This window comes from Topomyia yanbarensis, chromosome 3, assembly GCF_030247195.1.
Source record: "Topomyia yanbarensis strain Yona2022 chromosome 3, ASM3024719v1, whole genome shotgun sequence".
NCBI classification, from domain to species: domain Eukaryota; kingdom Metazoa; phylum Arthropoda; class Insecta; order Diptera; family Culicidae; genus Topomyia; species Topomyia yanbarensis.
Window position 1 is genome coordinate 374,647,253 of NC_080672.1, and position 13,473 is coordinate 374,660,725.

A 13,473-nucleotide genomic window follows, 5' to 3' on the forward strand; every position below is an offset into this window, starting at 1 on the left:
AGCAAAAAAAACATTACCGAACCTTCTAAAAAAATACGTCATTTCCCCGAAATTGACACCACATGTTTGCATATTGCGAAAAATTCTTTGTCGAATAATTATTTGAATTTTCAACAGGAATCGGTGAAAGCAGTAATAGTGAGATGTTTCTGATCGTCATCCTGTTAAAGGGTATTTATTTCTTAATTAAGGTACTTTTGCACATTCGAACGTTGGACAATGAATTTGGCTTGCAAGTATATTAACCCTGGAACGTTACACTTACTTTTCCACCTTAGAACGTACACCACGCGTTTGATCGCAATTTTCGCAGGTAAAAATGCAAACAAATGAAATGTATAATACCTATATCAATTTCTTCGTTTTCTTAATTGCGAAAATAGCTGTGTACGTGAAAGTACGGAATCTATTGAATCAATGATACATAAATTGGCATGAACAAAAAAAAACGTTGTTTTGACTTTTCTCACAAAAATTACCATAACTTTGAAAATTTTCGACCAATTTAAAAAAAATGAATTTAAAAGCTGAAAGAATGGTCCAACAACGGTATAAAATGAAATTTTTAGATTTTAATAAAGTGCAATTATGTGGAAGAATGAAAGATGACAAATCGGGTTTTGGAAAATAGCACGAAATGGGGTGAAATTTGAAATACAGTAATGTTTCGATTATATCACTATGCGTTTATATCAATACTCGTTTATATCACCCTCGATTATATCACGGTTTTATCTCGATTATATCACGCTTTTTGAAAAACAGACAAGGCACACTACGTTTTGATCCAATTAAGCCACATGTTGTGTCCTGGCACTTTTATGATATTTTTACAATTGATTTGCTTATTTACATGTAGGGTAATGAGCCTATTATTGGGTTTCGGACTATTGCGATAAGGGTTTATATATGATGAGGTCGGTCAAAAAGTCGAACTTTTTATTCTTTTATCATGAAGTATAGATTCTTAAAAATATATCTGAAATTTTTATAGAGGTCTAAGCAGTAGACGCAAAGTTATGGCGCTGTTCACTGTGGGCGGAGGGCGTGGCGCGAAGCTTTAAACGTGAATCTCTTAATCTTCTTAAAGTCTTGTTTTTCCAAAAACGTTGTTGCAATGACTAGGATTGCCGAAATATCTTTCGGCTGATTCCAATTTTTGTTTTAATTTCTTCGTAACTTATTTGCCGTGTTCTTAAGGGGGCGTCTGGTGCAGCGGGTAAAAAATAGACTTCTTTTTTATTCGCCCAATTGTTAGTTATCCGCAGAAAAATCTAACAAAATAATGAGAAAAACAAGATACGCAAGATATGGTAGGTATGCAGTAGGGCATTGCAAAAAAATTTTTTTTTTGAATTCTCAAAGGCCCCCCCTCTCATATTGTGACAAATGTCAAAGTAAGCTCAGATGCCAAATTTCACATCATTCGGACAATTTTAGACCCCCGCCCACTTCGCTTGAAATTTTTTGAAATTGGTACTATGGGAAAATATGGAGGAAAAATACATTAAATGCAATAACTTTTGAAGTAGCAATCAGAAAATTACAATTTATACCTCTTTTGAAAGGAAATAATTTTATTATTTGAATAAAGATATATTTGTTTCTAGAAAAATACGGGAAAGTGGGGTACTGGGTCATTTTGGCCCAAAAATCCCCTATTTTTAATGATTTTTCTGCTCCGTGGTGCAAATCATACATATTTTGTAGTTTTTCTAATGTGAAAAAATCTCAGAAATCGAACGGAACCCTTTTGACTTTAGTTAGAATACGAGAAGTTGGGGTTATAGGGCTTTTTGTCAGTCATATTAAATTTTATCATTTTCTCATGCATATATCTCTATTATTCTTCAATCAATTTTCATAAAATGTAACTTATTGAACGTGTAAAATTCTGAGGAATAAAACAAAAATAAAAACGTTAAAGGTAAAATTCAGAAACATCAAACTTTTTGATATTTACTCTACAAATCTTTTTTTTTCATTATTTGTCCTAATACCTCAACTTCCCCTATTTTTCCAGGAATGAAACTTTTCTCATGTGATCCCTAAGCATATTTTACACTAAAAGTAGTAAATTAAATAAAAAATTTTGTTGTTAAATGGAGTTAATATGTTCGATTTTATGATAAAAATGTGATATCGACACTATATGTCGGATAATTTGATGTTCCTGAATTTTACCGGTAACGAATCTATTTTTGTTATAATCCTAAGGATTTTCCACGTTCAACAAGGTATAGTTTATGAAAATTGAATAAAGAATAATAGAGATATATTCACGATAAAATGATGAAGTTTAATATGAATGACAAAAGGCCATTTAACCCCAACTTCTCGTATTCGTATTCGGACTATTCAAAAGGGTTCCGTTCGATTTCTGAGATTTTTTCACATTAGAAAAACTACAAAATATGTATGATTTGCATCACGGAGCAGAAAAATCATTAAAAATAGGGGATTTTGGGGCCAAAATGGCCCAGTTCCCCACTTTCCCGTATTTTTCTAGAAACAAATATATCTTTATTCAAATACTAAGATTATTTCCTTCCAAAAAAGGTATAAATTTTAATTTTCTAATTGCTACTTCAAAAGTTATTGCATTTAATGTATTTTTCCTCCATATTTTCCCATAGTACCAATTTCAAAAAATTTCAAGCGAAGTGGGCGGGGGTCTAAAATTGTCCAAATGATGTGAAATTTGGCATCTGAGCTTACTTGGATTATTGCTTGAATGTAATTTTTTGTTTTGTTTTGAATATATCACGCTTCAAATATATCACGCTAAAATACAGACCGACCGTGATATAATCGAAACATTACTGTATTTCTGACCAGTAATACATCGTTACTATTACAGTATTTACTGTGTGCAATCCATTAGTTTGAGAAACTCTAAAAAATAAAAAAGTACAAATCAGCGTTAATGAGAACATTTTTTCCATATCAAAATTAAATTAACTTAAGTTACTTACGTCATAAAACAACTAGTATTTAAACTGGTATTGTCACAAGTCACATTTCCACTGACAGAACGAAACACTAACGGCAACCGCACACTGGGGTGCAAATGTACCCCACGCCAACTTTGACTTCTGCTTCCACGAAGGCCGAAAGCAAATTGGCTTTACCACCTTTTCCTACTCGTACTATGAACTCTAAATTTAATTATGAATTGGGTCTCAGGTCGGTAAATGCCGAATTCGTTTTCACACGGCTCGAAATAAAATTTAGTGAATATGCATAAAATACCTACGCCATTCCACGAAAAGCAGCCTTAAACCATAACGTTTCCCGTCTACGTATTTTACCGTTTTTTACGTGCGCACTGGCTTAAAATTCCTTTCCCTTTGGACGCCTAACGCGGTATTGAGCATCGGAAGAAAGCATTTGTAATTTCAAAGGGTATAAATTTTCTTTTTTTCTTGAGAGGCGGGCATAGTGTAGTTGGTAAACGATTGCCTTGTACGCAGCTCACCTGGGTTCGATTGTCAACCACGCACATTGGGTTGGAATTTTTCCATCTCTTTTTTTTCTCTCTAACCCGAAAAGAGGCGAATGGCCCTAATGTTAAAACCTCTATAATCAAACATAAAAAATAAAAACTCTTTTTTGGTTGCTTCCGAACTGGCCTATCAACTATGTTGCAGAGTAAATTGCCTTCTTGTTCGAAGGTTACTGTTTCGAAATAGTGGGATCTTACTAGCATTTCTTTCCGGACGATTGTCATCTTGCAGCTTACGGTGAACTGTTTTCGGCGAAACAGTTGATCAAAGTGAAAATGGAACTTGTTCTTAAGGATGTTTCACACATACAGCTACATCATACATAACAAGTAGTACTAATAACGTTTAATTCCTTTGTCGAGGCAGAAAGCTTCGTTACGAAGAACAACTTGCAACACGACGTCGAATATGAAAACTTTAAAACTAAGATCCTCGTGTATACGGATATTGATATGACGGAAATTCGTCTACATGATTTGGCACTTCGTACCAGCACGGATTGTATTTAGAGATTTATGTCGAAGTTTGGAGAAGTGGAAACCGTCACAAACGAAACTTTGATAAACTTTTTCCCTGGCATTCGGGTTCGCTGTTCGGAGGGTGCGAATGCGAAACTTTCGAGAGCTGATCATCTCAAGGTGCAAACTACAAAGAACCCTATACACACACACCCTGGTCAGGTGCCCACGTGTTAGTTCTGTAACCAGACGGCACACAGCACTACGGTAAGTCATACGCCAAAGAAACCTAAAAAACTCATCTACAACAACCAATACCACCAAACAGCCTTCAACATCTACTGATACACCATACAGACAGCCGGCCAATAAATAAATGCAGAACAAACATTATTCCAGGGTATCCCCAAGCTAATAGTCAACATACCTAGGGAAGAAATAAGCCAGAAAGAAGACGGCTATAACAAAGTCACTCGTAAACAGAAAAGGCACCAAGCTTCTAGCAGCGAAAACCAAAGCTACTCCAGCGACGACGATATGAACGCAAACACGAGCGAGGAAGAAGGCAGACGGAATAATCAGCAGGCGACAGAGGGTAAACCTGACCATTGCTCATCACCAAGAAAGAAAATTAATTCGATAAGTGGAAAGCAGTGTGCCCAGAATAGACGGCAGTCATAATATTCGGTTATTTCTTTTTTGTTTTGACATTGAAAATGTCTTACTGCACTATCTGGGGCAGGGTGTCATTCTAAAATCTAAAATCAAACGATGTCACATTTTAGCGTCACTACTTTGAACGCTAATAACTTTGTCATTTTTGAACAGATTTCCGTCTGTTTACTACCAAACAATTCAGAATTAACTGAAATTATTTTTTATTGATATATTGTTTTTGTATTTAAATAGCACATTATTGAAAAACAAGCAAAAATGAATAGATCTCGAAAAACGCGAAAACCCCCATACATCAGTCAATCTATCCCGGGCAGAGCCGTTAATAGGGAGCGCCTAAGCAACTCAATCAGATACGGAAGGCTATTTATAGAGGTATCGCGTGTACGTTTGCATCAGTCTTTGCTCGATTTATGCACGAGCAGGACCTGGACAATAATGTCCGGACGATGCGATAAGTGGGACATAGCAAATTTTGCATAGACGAACTCATTCGTGTATGCAAAGTTTCAACTCGCGCAGCACGATGAAGAGCACATGATACACTGCGCAATTGCACACAGTAAAGAAACGGGTGCGATAAGTTCGAGTCGCGTATACACGATGATTAGCAAAGTGGGTGGGTAGGATGGCCTTTGGTCCAAACACTGCAGGGTGCGACGCGTTAGTATGCCGCTTGAGTGTTTGCTTTGGGACCGGGACAAATGGGACAGATAAGTTTATTTTTATGATTGTGTGCGCGTTCGGTTAACGAAACGCCAAATGTTGTTGGTAGTTGGTATGTATGTAGGGTACTGAGCCTATTGACACACACGTGATGCATTTTTGGCACTAAGGCATCTGGCATGCTGCTGTATGTTTAAAGCACCGGCAAACTTAATTGGGTTTGCGTCTACTGAAATGCGGGGGTGTGTTGAAGATGTTGGTGGGGTTTATATTAGAGCAGTTTCAGAATTGATTTTTGGTTTAAAAAGGTTAAACTAAAGCGATCTTTGGTATTCAACCTGAAACTAAGCCATCTGACTCAAAGGAACCATCGATTAGTTTTTTCCAAGATTTGCAAGTACTAGTATTTTATGTTGTTTAAATTCCGTAGGGCATATTAAGCAGCGTAGTATTTTATATATGGGGTTCAAAACAAAACTGGAACGGAAACAACCACCTTGCGTTTTGTTTTATTATTTCAAACATTAAAACTGATACACGCTGCCATTTTCTTTGTTGCTTCATTTCATTTGTGACAGTTTGAATGATATAAAACTGAAAATTTCCAAACTAGAACTTTGGTATTAGGAAGTGAATTTTTACTATAAGGTGACAGTTTCATAAGATATGTAAAAAAGAGACCACGGCGCAAAAAAGCTTTTGCAAATGCCGTGTCAAATAAACGTTTAATGAAAAAAAATGAATCATGGAAAGTTTAATTGGAAAATAATACTTCATATTTCGTTGCAAAACCAATTATTCAATTTATAGAGCGTGGGCTTACCTTCAGTAGAGCGCTAGAGTGTATCGATTATATTTCACAAAGTTACTAAATGAAATCGATTAATGCTAAGAGATAATTGATTAATTGAAATAATCGATTAAATTAAAAGCATAGCAGAGAGCATGGTGTTGTATTAGAATTTATAATTTCACAACTGTCGGAGGGCAAATAATAAATTATGTTTACGGGAAGGATGTATAACAAATTCTAACATATGAAACTGGGGAGTAAACTAGCATGTGCCGTAACCTTTTACTGAAGACACGCACGCTCTTGAAAAAGTTGCATTTTCAATGTCACAGTGGTTGTGTCCTGTACAGAACCCTTTAATTTTTTATCTTTCATGAATTGTATATTATTTTCAAAAATAGGTGAATAACCATCTTGGTTTCTTAATAAATAATAATGTTAATAAATAAACGTCTAAACAAAACACAAGCAATTTTTCAAATTAATTTCAAACTTTCCGAGCTTTGTTAGTACATTCATGTACTAACCCACTTTACACTTCCGTTTCGTTCGCTCACTCCATCGATCGTAGACACTTCTCAGCATCAAAGTCATCGGTTGTTCCAGGCTGAAGTACACAACTGCTGCACAGAGATACGATCCAACGATGACTGCTATCCACATTGCGAAAAATAATCCTACTGTCCACTCCATCGGAAAGGGTGGCGCAAAATCACTGATGCCCAACATTCTTAGTAGCGTCGGATGTAGCATGTAGGTACTGTACGACAGTTTTCCAAGTACGGTCATTGGTTTGGAGCTGAGTAGTTGTCGGAAATATCCTGGTAGTTATGATAAGAGGAAATGAAATTCAATTTAGATGATCTGTGAGAATTTTCTATATATAGTTCTATCACAGACTAACAGACATAACACTATGAGGGAATTCCCTTAAAAAACATCGATCCGACAATTTTCCCAGAACACTAGCTCCACCTTTTATTCACAGTCCCAAACACTTATTTACTGGTGGGTTACCCCTCAGGTTTGGGAACAATTTTTCACTAGTGGTCTATCCCCCATATGCTTGTTCATATATCAGTGGCGCCATAATTTCAAATGTGGCCACAGTCCCAACTACAAATATACTTAAAATGACCGTTAAAGCGGGCGAAGCTTTGTTTTTGAGTGTTATGTCTGTTAGTCTGTGGTTCTATTCTACGTTGAGTTGGGCAAAAAAGCGAAAAAAAACGTGTCTTCAATAGCATTTTCTAGAATTTTCATGGAACTCTGAGAACTTGAAATGAAATTGCTTATCTTAATAACACACTACCTCAGAAGTGCGTTCAAACTAATTGACCGTAGCTACCTGCGGGCCGATGAAATCCTTTAACAACACAGACACAGAAAGCGAGTACTGGACAGTATGCGAAGCTTACGGCGAAATTAGCCGCCCACGCAGTTCGAGGGCTTATTTCGTAATAATAGAATATAAGCGTCCCGGACAGGGTTGCTACAAGCAGTGGAGGGCTGATTACTCTGAGTGTTTTGTAAATCTGAAACAATGACGATGGTTGCATTAATCAATACATAAATAGCATTAAATATATTTCTACCTTGGATTGTTCGAGATTCAATCCATTGTGTTTGACGTTGTGGTACAGAAAACCTACGATTAAACCAGCAACGAAACACCCCATATTTGTGTAACTTGGTTGATACACTTCCCTGAAGTAACGCTGAGATATCAATAGGTACTGAATTTCACTAGAATTTAATATAGTTGGCAGGTCTCAGTTTTCTTGTAGTCACACAGTTTAATATTAGTGCAGTTTTTTGTACCGACATAACTTACCTGATTCGATCAGCAAGTAGTGGTTCAACGCCACCGACATACACTAAACAGAAAACGAGGAGTGCTGATATACCTGCCAGCGACCACAAAACAGGTTTCGTTCCACGAGGCCATTTCCAGAGAATTGCCAAAGTGATCAATCCTCCTATAAACAGCTGTAAATCAGTAGCCACGTACCACCCATGCCCCATGCATTGGCCATGCACGAATGGAAGATTGTTCACCAACAGCCAGTTGGACCAACCGTACCTTCTGCACAGCAATCGTTCCGTGGTTAGTACTCTGAAACCAACAATCCCAATATCCCGGCCAGGGATCCAATCAGCCACCATTGCGTACAGCAAAAAGAAATAATACGTCGGAAGTAACCGGATCATGCGATGTATGAGTTTAGTCCAGAAGTAACCGATGCCGGTGAGTTGCGGACTATTTGTACGGACATCTTCCAGAACATGAACCGTTAGCAGTAATCCAGAAACGGTCAGAAAAAGTCTCACAATCGGTATTAAGGGACTTTTGAAAGTTTGTGTAACTGGACCAAACAAAACCCGTTCCAAATAAAACGGATTCGATATCGGTAACATCGCAAATGATACGATGCAATGCATAAATAAAACCAGGAAACTGGCCAATACACGCAGTCCTTCGATGTACGCAAAATCGCAGGACAGATTGGTTTTCGGATTCTGCAGCAGTTTTGACAGGTTCCGTTGTATGGAAAAAGAGGATACGAAGAGATGTTCTGTAAATTAGTATCCATCAACAGTTGGTTATTAACATTATGAAAAGTACACAAAATACTTCTTAACCGATCATTCCCGAAGACGTCAATGGCGTTTCCGACCAAAACTGCACCGAATAAGGAGAGAAAGCATATGGCGAATAGTGCTTTCCACCAGTCTGAAAGAAATAAAAATACAATAGGTATATATCGTGAATCAAATTTTTCAATAGCCACCCAAAACGGGACTCTCCGGTAATTCGTTATCGGTACAGTATTCTATCTCTGAGTAGGCCAACATGTCGTATTTCTGCTCCAGTCTGTTGTTTAGACATATGTTCGTAAGCTGTTCGTAACGACGAATCGAAGGCTGAATGGCATCTTTCCATAATGTTGACAGCGTGTACTGAAAGTACAATGATACATTAGGAAGTTGAAATGAAATTCATTAGAGTATTTATTATAAGTTGTTAAGAATGAAGTAAAACGACTCAAACGCCATGCATTTTAAAGTCATTTGGCATCAAAAATACAAATTCGATTTTGAAATTTTCCCTTACTCCTCCCTTTGAGAATTTTTCATATTGGTTTATACGGGCATTTGCTGTGTGGACGCACTCTTCAACTCGTAACTCTGGAACCGGTAGTCCAATCAATAAAAAATTCAATAGCAGCCGATGGGAAGGTTGTACCTTGCATTTGAGACTAAGTTTGTGGAAATCGGTTCAGGCATGTCTGAGAAACATAGGTGACATTTTTTCCACATACACACATACACACATACGCACACACACATACATACATTAACTCCGCTAGCGAATGACGGATCTCAATAGTAGCATGTCTGTAATAACATACGTACACCCAAAATCCGACGAGTATGTTTCTATTACTTTTGGGTAAGATTCTATTGTCTTTTCGGTAACAGACCATGCAATTGCGCATTGTGGTATTAAACTCATATTCCCGCAAAGGTAGTAAACGGTGGAATGAAGAATTTCGGTTGCTGTTCATGTATGTGCATCACACAATCAAACACTTTTTCAGTTTGTGTCAACCTCGGCTCTGTTCGCATGTAGAATAATTCGGTCGATTTCTAAGATAGTATTAGTACCAAGTCAAACCAACCGGAATCCTGGCGGATATCCAACCAAATTCAGGCTGGAATCTACCCCAATATTGGCAGAAACCAGCCCGAATTACAGATTTTTTTACTGGGTAGGTTGGATAGCGAAAAAAAAATGTTAGGCAGTTTTCGGATCCGGCCTTGTTGCCAGATCCGACACAGTTCCCGATCCGGACCAGTTCTCGGATCCAGACCAGTTTCCAAATCCGAACCTCCCGGATCCGGACCAGTACCTAGATCCGGACCAGTTCCCGGATCTGGACCAGTAACCGGATCCGGACCAGTACCTGGATCTAACTCATCCCCTTTCCAAGTCCGGACCTGAACCAGGCCCAGACTTGGTGCTTAGATCCAGACAATTGTCTGGATCCGGACCCTCGGTTCGGACACGTGGATCCAAACCATAGGTCTTGCTTCCCGTAAATGACAGGAAGGACTGTTCATGTTTTGTGCAGTTGCCATCTTGCTGTTAACGTCCGTGATAGAAAACAAATTTCAATTTAACACCGGCCGAAGTACCCCACCACTATTCTGAGTCGTTTTTTTCTTACTGTGCTTTGAAGCTAGCCGAGTGTGAGCCGATCTTCAAATACGGAATGTGTCGTGTAGAAAAATCAAACCTCGTCTTTATCCCCATTGTGTTTACTCCGCTTGAAGCGCAATACAATGACAAGCGAAGTGCTACACACTTCCAGACAATCCGACGCTTTAATATTTATTGAATAAGAATTGATGAAACATGAGTACGACGCAGAGAAGATTTGAATGTGTTGGTATGGCTGTTTGGGGAATTTTTTGTTGGCACCGTTTTAGCATGAAATGTCTTGCTATTAGAGCAATTTTTTCTTATTACCGTAAAGGTATTACGGCCGAGTTTTGGGTATACCTGGAACTATTGAGAACCAGAGCTACAGGTCCAAAGCCCTGGTAAAGGAGGATGGTTGTGATGATCTGGGCCGCGGTCACCACGTAAAGCAAAATAGGTCATAACCCCAATTCCAAGGCGTGAAGCGACCCGTGCCGAGGGATGAGTGATCGAGGGGGTGAAAAAGATGCTCGATCGTTAACGGAGCCTGTGGGGTACCTGGGCAACCCCCACAGTACGCGTCCCTTACCACGTTACTGCGGAGCTCTGGCGTGACGGACCTTTCTTTCTCGCGCAACTCGTGGGTATAAACATGAGTGAAGTGAATAAAAATAAAAACAATAAACAAACGGAGGTGCTGAACCCCTTTGCTAGAGGTGGTTTGGCGAGGTCTCCCCCCGTGGGGAGAGTAGTGGAGCGACGAGTGCTGCATTCGATAGCACCAGTGACCCCCCAGTAGTGGTAGAAAATAGCCCTACCAACGCGCTGGACGGGCTACTATCCGCGATGCGCAAAGTGGTGGAGCAGCTCGATGCAATAATCGAGTTCACTAGCGCGAAACAAAATATTAGCAAGGAGCTGAAACAGAGCCTGCTAATGCTCCGGAAGGCTGTTCATGTCGCAAGACAGGAACAGCAGGCTTACGCCAAGAGGGTGGAATGTCGGGAGAAGTCCGACAGAGGATGTGGCCTCCAAGAGGGAGGGAAGAGAGAAGGCCGACATAGGTACTCAGACAGGGATCCCCTGCCCCTTCTATGGAGCAGCCATGTCGCTCGAAGCGGCGGCTGAGTTCCCCTCGAAGGGCAAAGGCAAGGGCAAGCTCAAGACGGAGTCGAACGCTAAGCGCCCTAGGAGGTCACCAGGCGAGGGTGAAAAAACCAACACCACACGGCGTGTAACTGTCACGGCCAAACGCCGTTTGGTCGAGGTGAACCGGGCGAGAATGCCTCCGCTGGGCAGAGAGAAGGTACCAGCAACTCGGTGCAACCGGGGCAAAAGGGGATAAACCCCTGGACGCTGGTTACCAAGAAGAAGCCGGCACCGACACCGGAGGTACCGCGGCCCGCGAAGAAGGCCAAGGACAGAGGCGAGACCTTGTGGTTAAAAACCGACAAGGACAAATACGCCGACGTCCTAAAGCCGATGAGGGCGGCCGAAAGCTTCTCGGCCCTCAGGCAAGACGTGCGCAGCGTGAGACGCACCAACACAGGAGAAATGCTTCTGGTGCTGAAGCGAGGCGCACAATCTAGTATGGTGTATAAGGCCTTGGCCCAAGAGGTCCAACCGGTAGGCGCCCAGGTCAGGTCGTTAGGGGCGGAAATGACTCTCCAGTGCAAGCATCTGCACGAGTTCACGACTGCAGACGATGTCGTCGCAGCCGTCAAGGAGCAATGCCACGTAGCAATCGAGCGGGCCTCTGTGCGTTTTAGAGGGGGACCCTCCGGCACCCAAGTAGCCTACCTCAGGCTACTGAAGGCAGATGCCAAAAAGGTTACCGTGAAAGGTAATCTGAAGATCTGCTGGTCGGTATGCCCAATTAGCATACCCCAGCCGCCTTCAGTGGATAGGTGCTATCGGTGCCTTGGGTCCGGCCATAAATCCTACGAGTGTAAGGGCATAGACAGGAGCAAAGTATGTCGTCGCTGCGGCGAGGAGGGGCATAAGGAGCGGGGTTGCACTAAGGCGCACAAGTGCCTTATCTGCACCGCTAAGAAGCAAGCCCGCAATCATGCTATGGGCGGACCTTCGTGTCCCTTCGGTGTGGCAAATAAGAAGAAGCCGTGAACGTTACACAGCTAAATCATAACCATTGTGCAGCAGCCCAACAGCTGCTCTGGCAGTCGGTCTCGGAGTCGAGGACAGATGTCGCCCTCCTATCAGACCCGTGCAACATCCCTGCCGGCAACGGCAATTGGGTGTCGGACGGGTCTGGAATGGTGGCAATCTGTACAACAGGACGGTTCCCGGTTCAAGAGGCAATAAACTCCTCCGCCGAGGGTGTTGCGATTGCCAAGATCAATGGTGTGTTGTATTGCAGCTGCTACGCTTCACCAAGGTGGCCCATAGAACAGTTCAACCAGATGATCGACAGGCTCTCGTCAGACCTAGTGGGCCGGAAACCGGTAGTCAAGCGGGAGACTTTAACGCTTGGGCAGTGGAGTACGGCAGCCGCTGTACAAATAGCAGAGGCCAAGCGCTAATGGAGGCGCTTGCGAAACTCGATACTGTGCTAGCTAATAATGGCTCCGCTAGTACATTCCGTAGAAACGGGGTGGAGGCGTGGATTGACGTAAAATTTGCCAGCCCGAGTCTGGTTCCAGGCATGGAATGGAGGGTGGACGAAGGCTACACCCATAGCGATCATTTATCAATTCGCTTTAGGATCAACTATGGTATGCAGCATCCGAGGGCGGGAGATCCCTGTCAGGTACGCGGGTGGAAGTACAGTCACTTCGATAGCGAAGCTTTCACCGCGGCCCTGGGACTGGAGGCGAATACCGACAGTCTAAGCGGGGATGCGCTGGTAGCTGATCAACCACGCGCGTGCGACGCCACTATGCCGAGAAATACCCTGCCAAGAAACGGCAGATGCCCGGTATACTGGTGGAGTGCCGAGATTGCAGCTCTACGATCAGCCTACCTCAGAGCTAGACGTAGGATGCAAAGAGCCCGCACCGAGGATGCAAGAGAGAACCGCCGTGAAGTATTTCGAGCTGCGAAATTGGCCCTTAACAAGGCGAATCCGTGGGGTGACGCCTACAGGATCGTGATGGCCAAAGGGGGCTCTTCACCCCCAGAACGGTCTTCGGACCGGTTGGCGACGATTAT

General features: G+C 41.6%; 1 protein-coding gene across 1 annotated transcript in view; it reads right to left on the minus strand.

Moving 5' to 3' along the window:
• Positions 1-6,429: 6,429 nt before the first annotated feature.
• The window catches only part of LOC131688247 (uncharacterized), a 44,377-nt gene continuing 37,333 nt past the window's right edge, over positions 6,430-13,473 (minus strand). Inside the window, exon 13 of the mRNA XM_058972436.1 lies at positions 6,430-6,919. Coding sequence (XP_058828419.1) covers positions 6,621-6,919 — 299 coding nt within the window. The 3' untranslated portion in view covers positions 6,430-6,620. The remainder of the gene's footprint in view (positions 6,920-13,473) is intronic.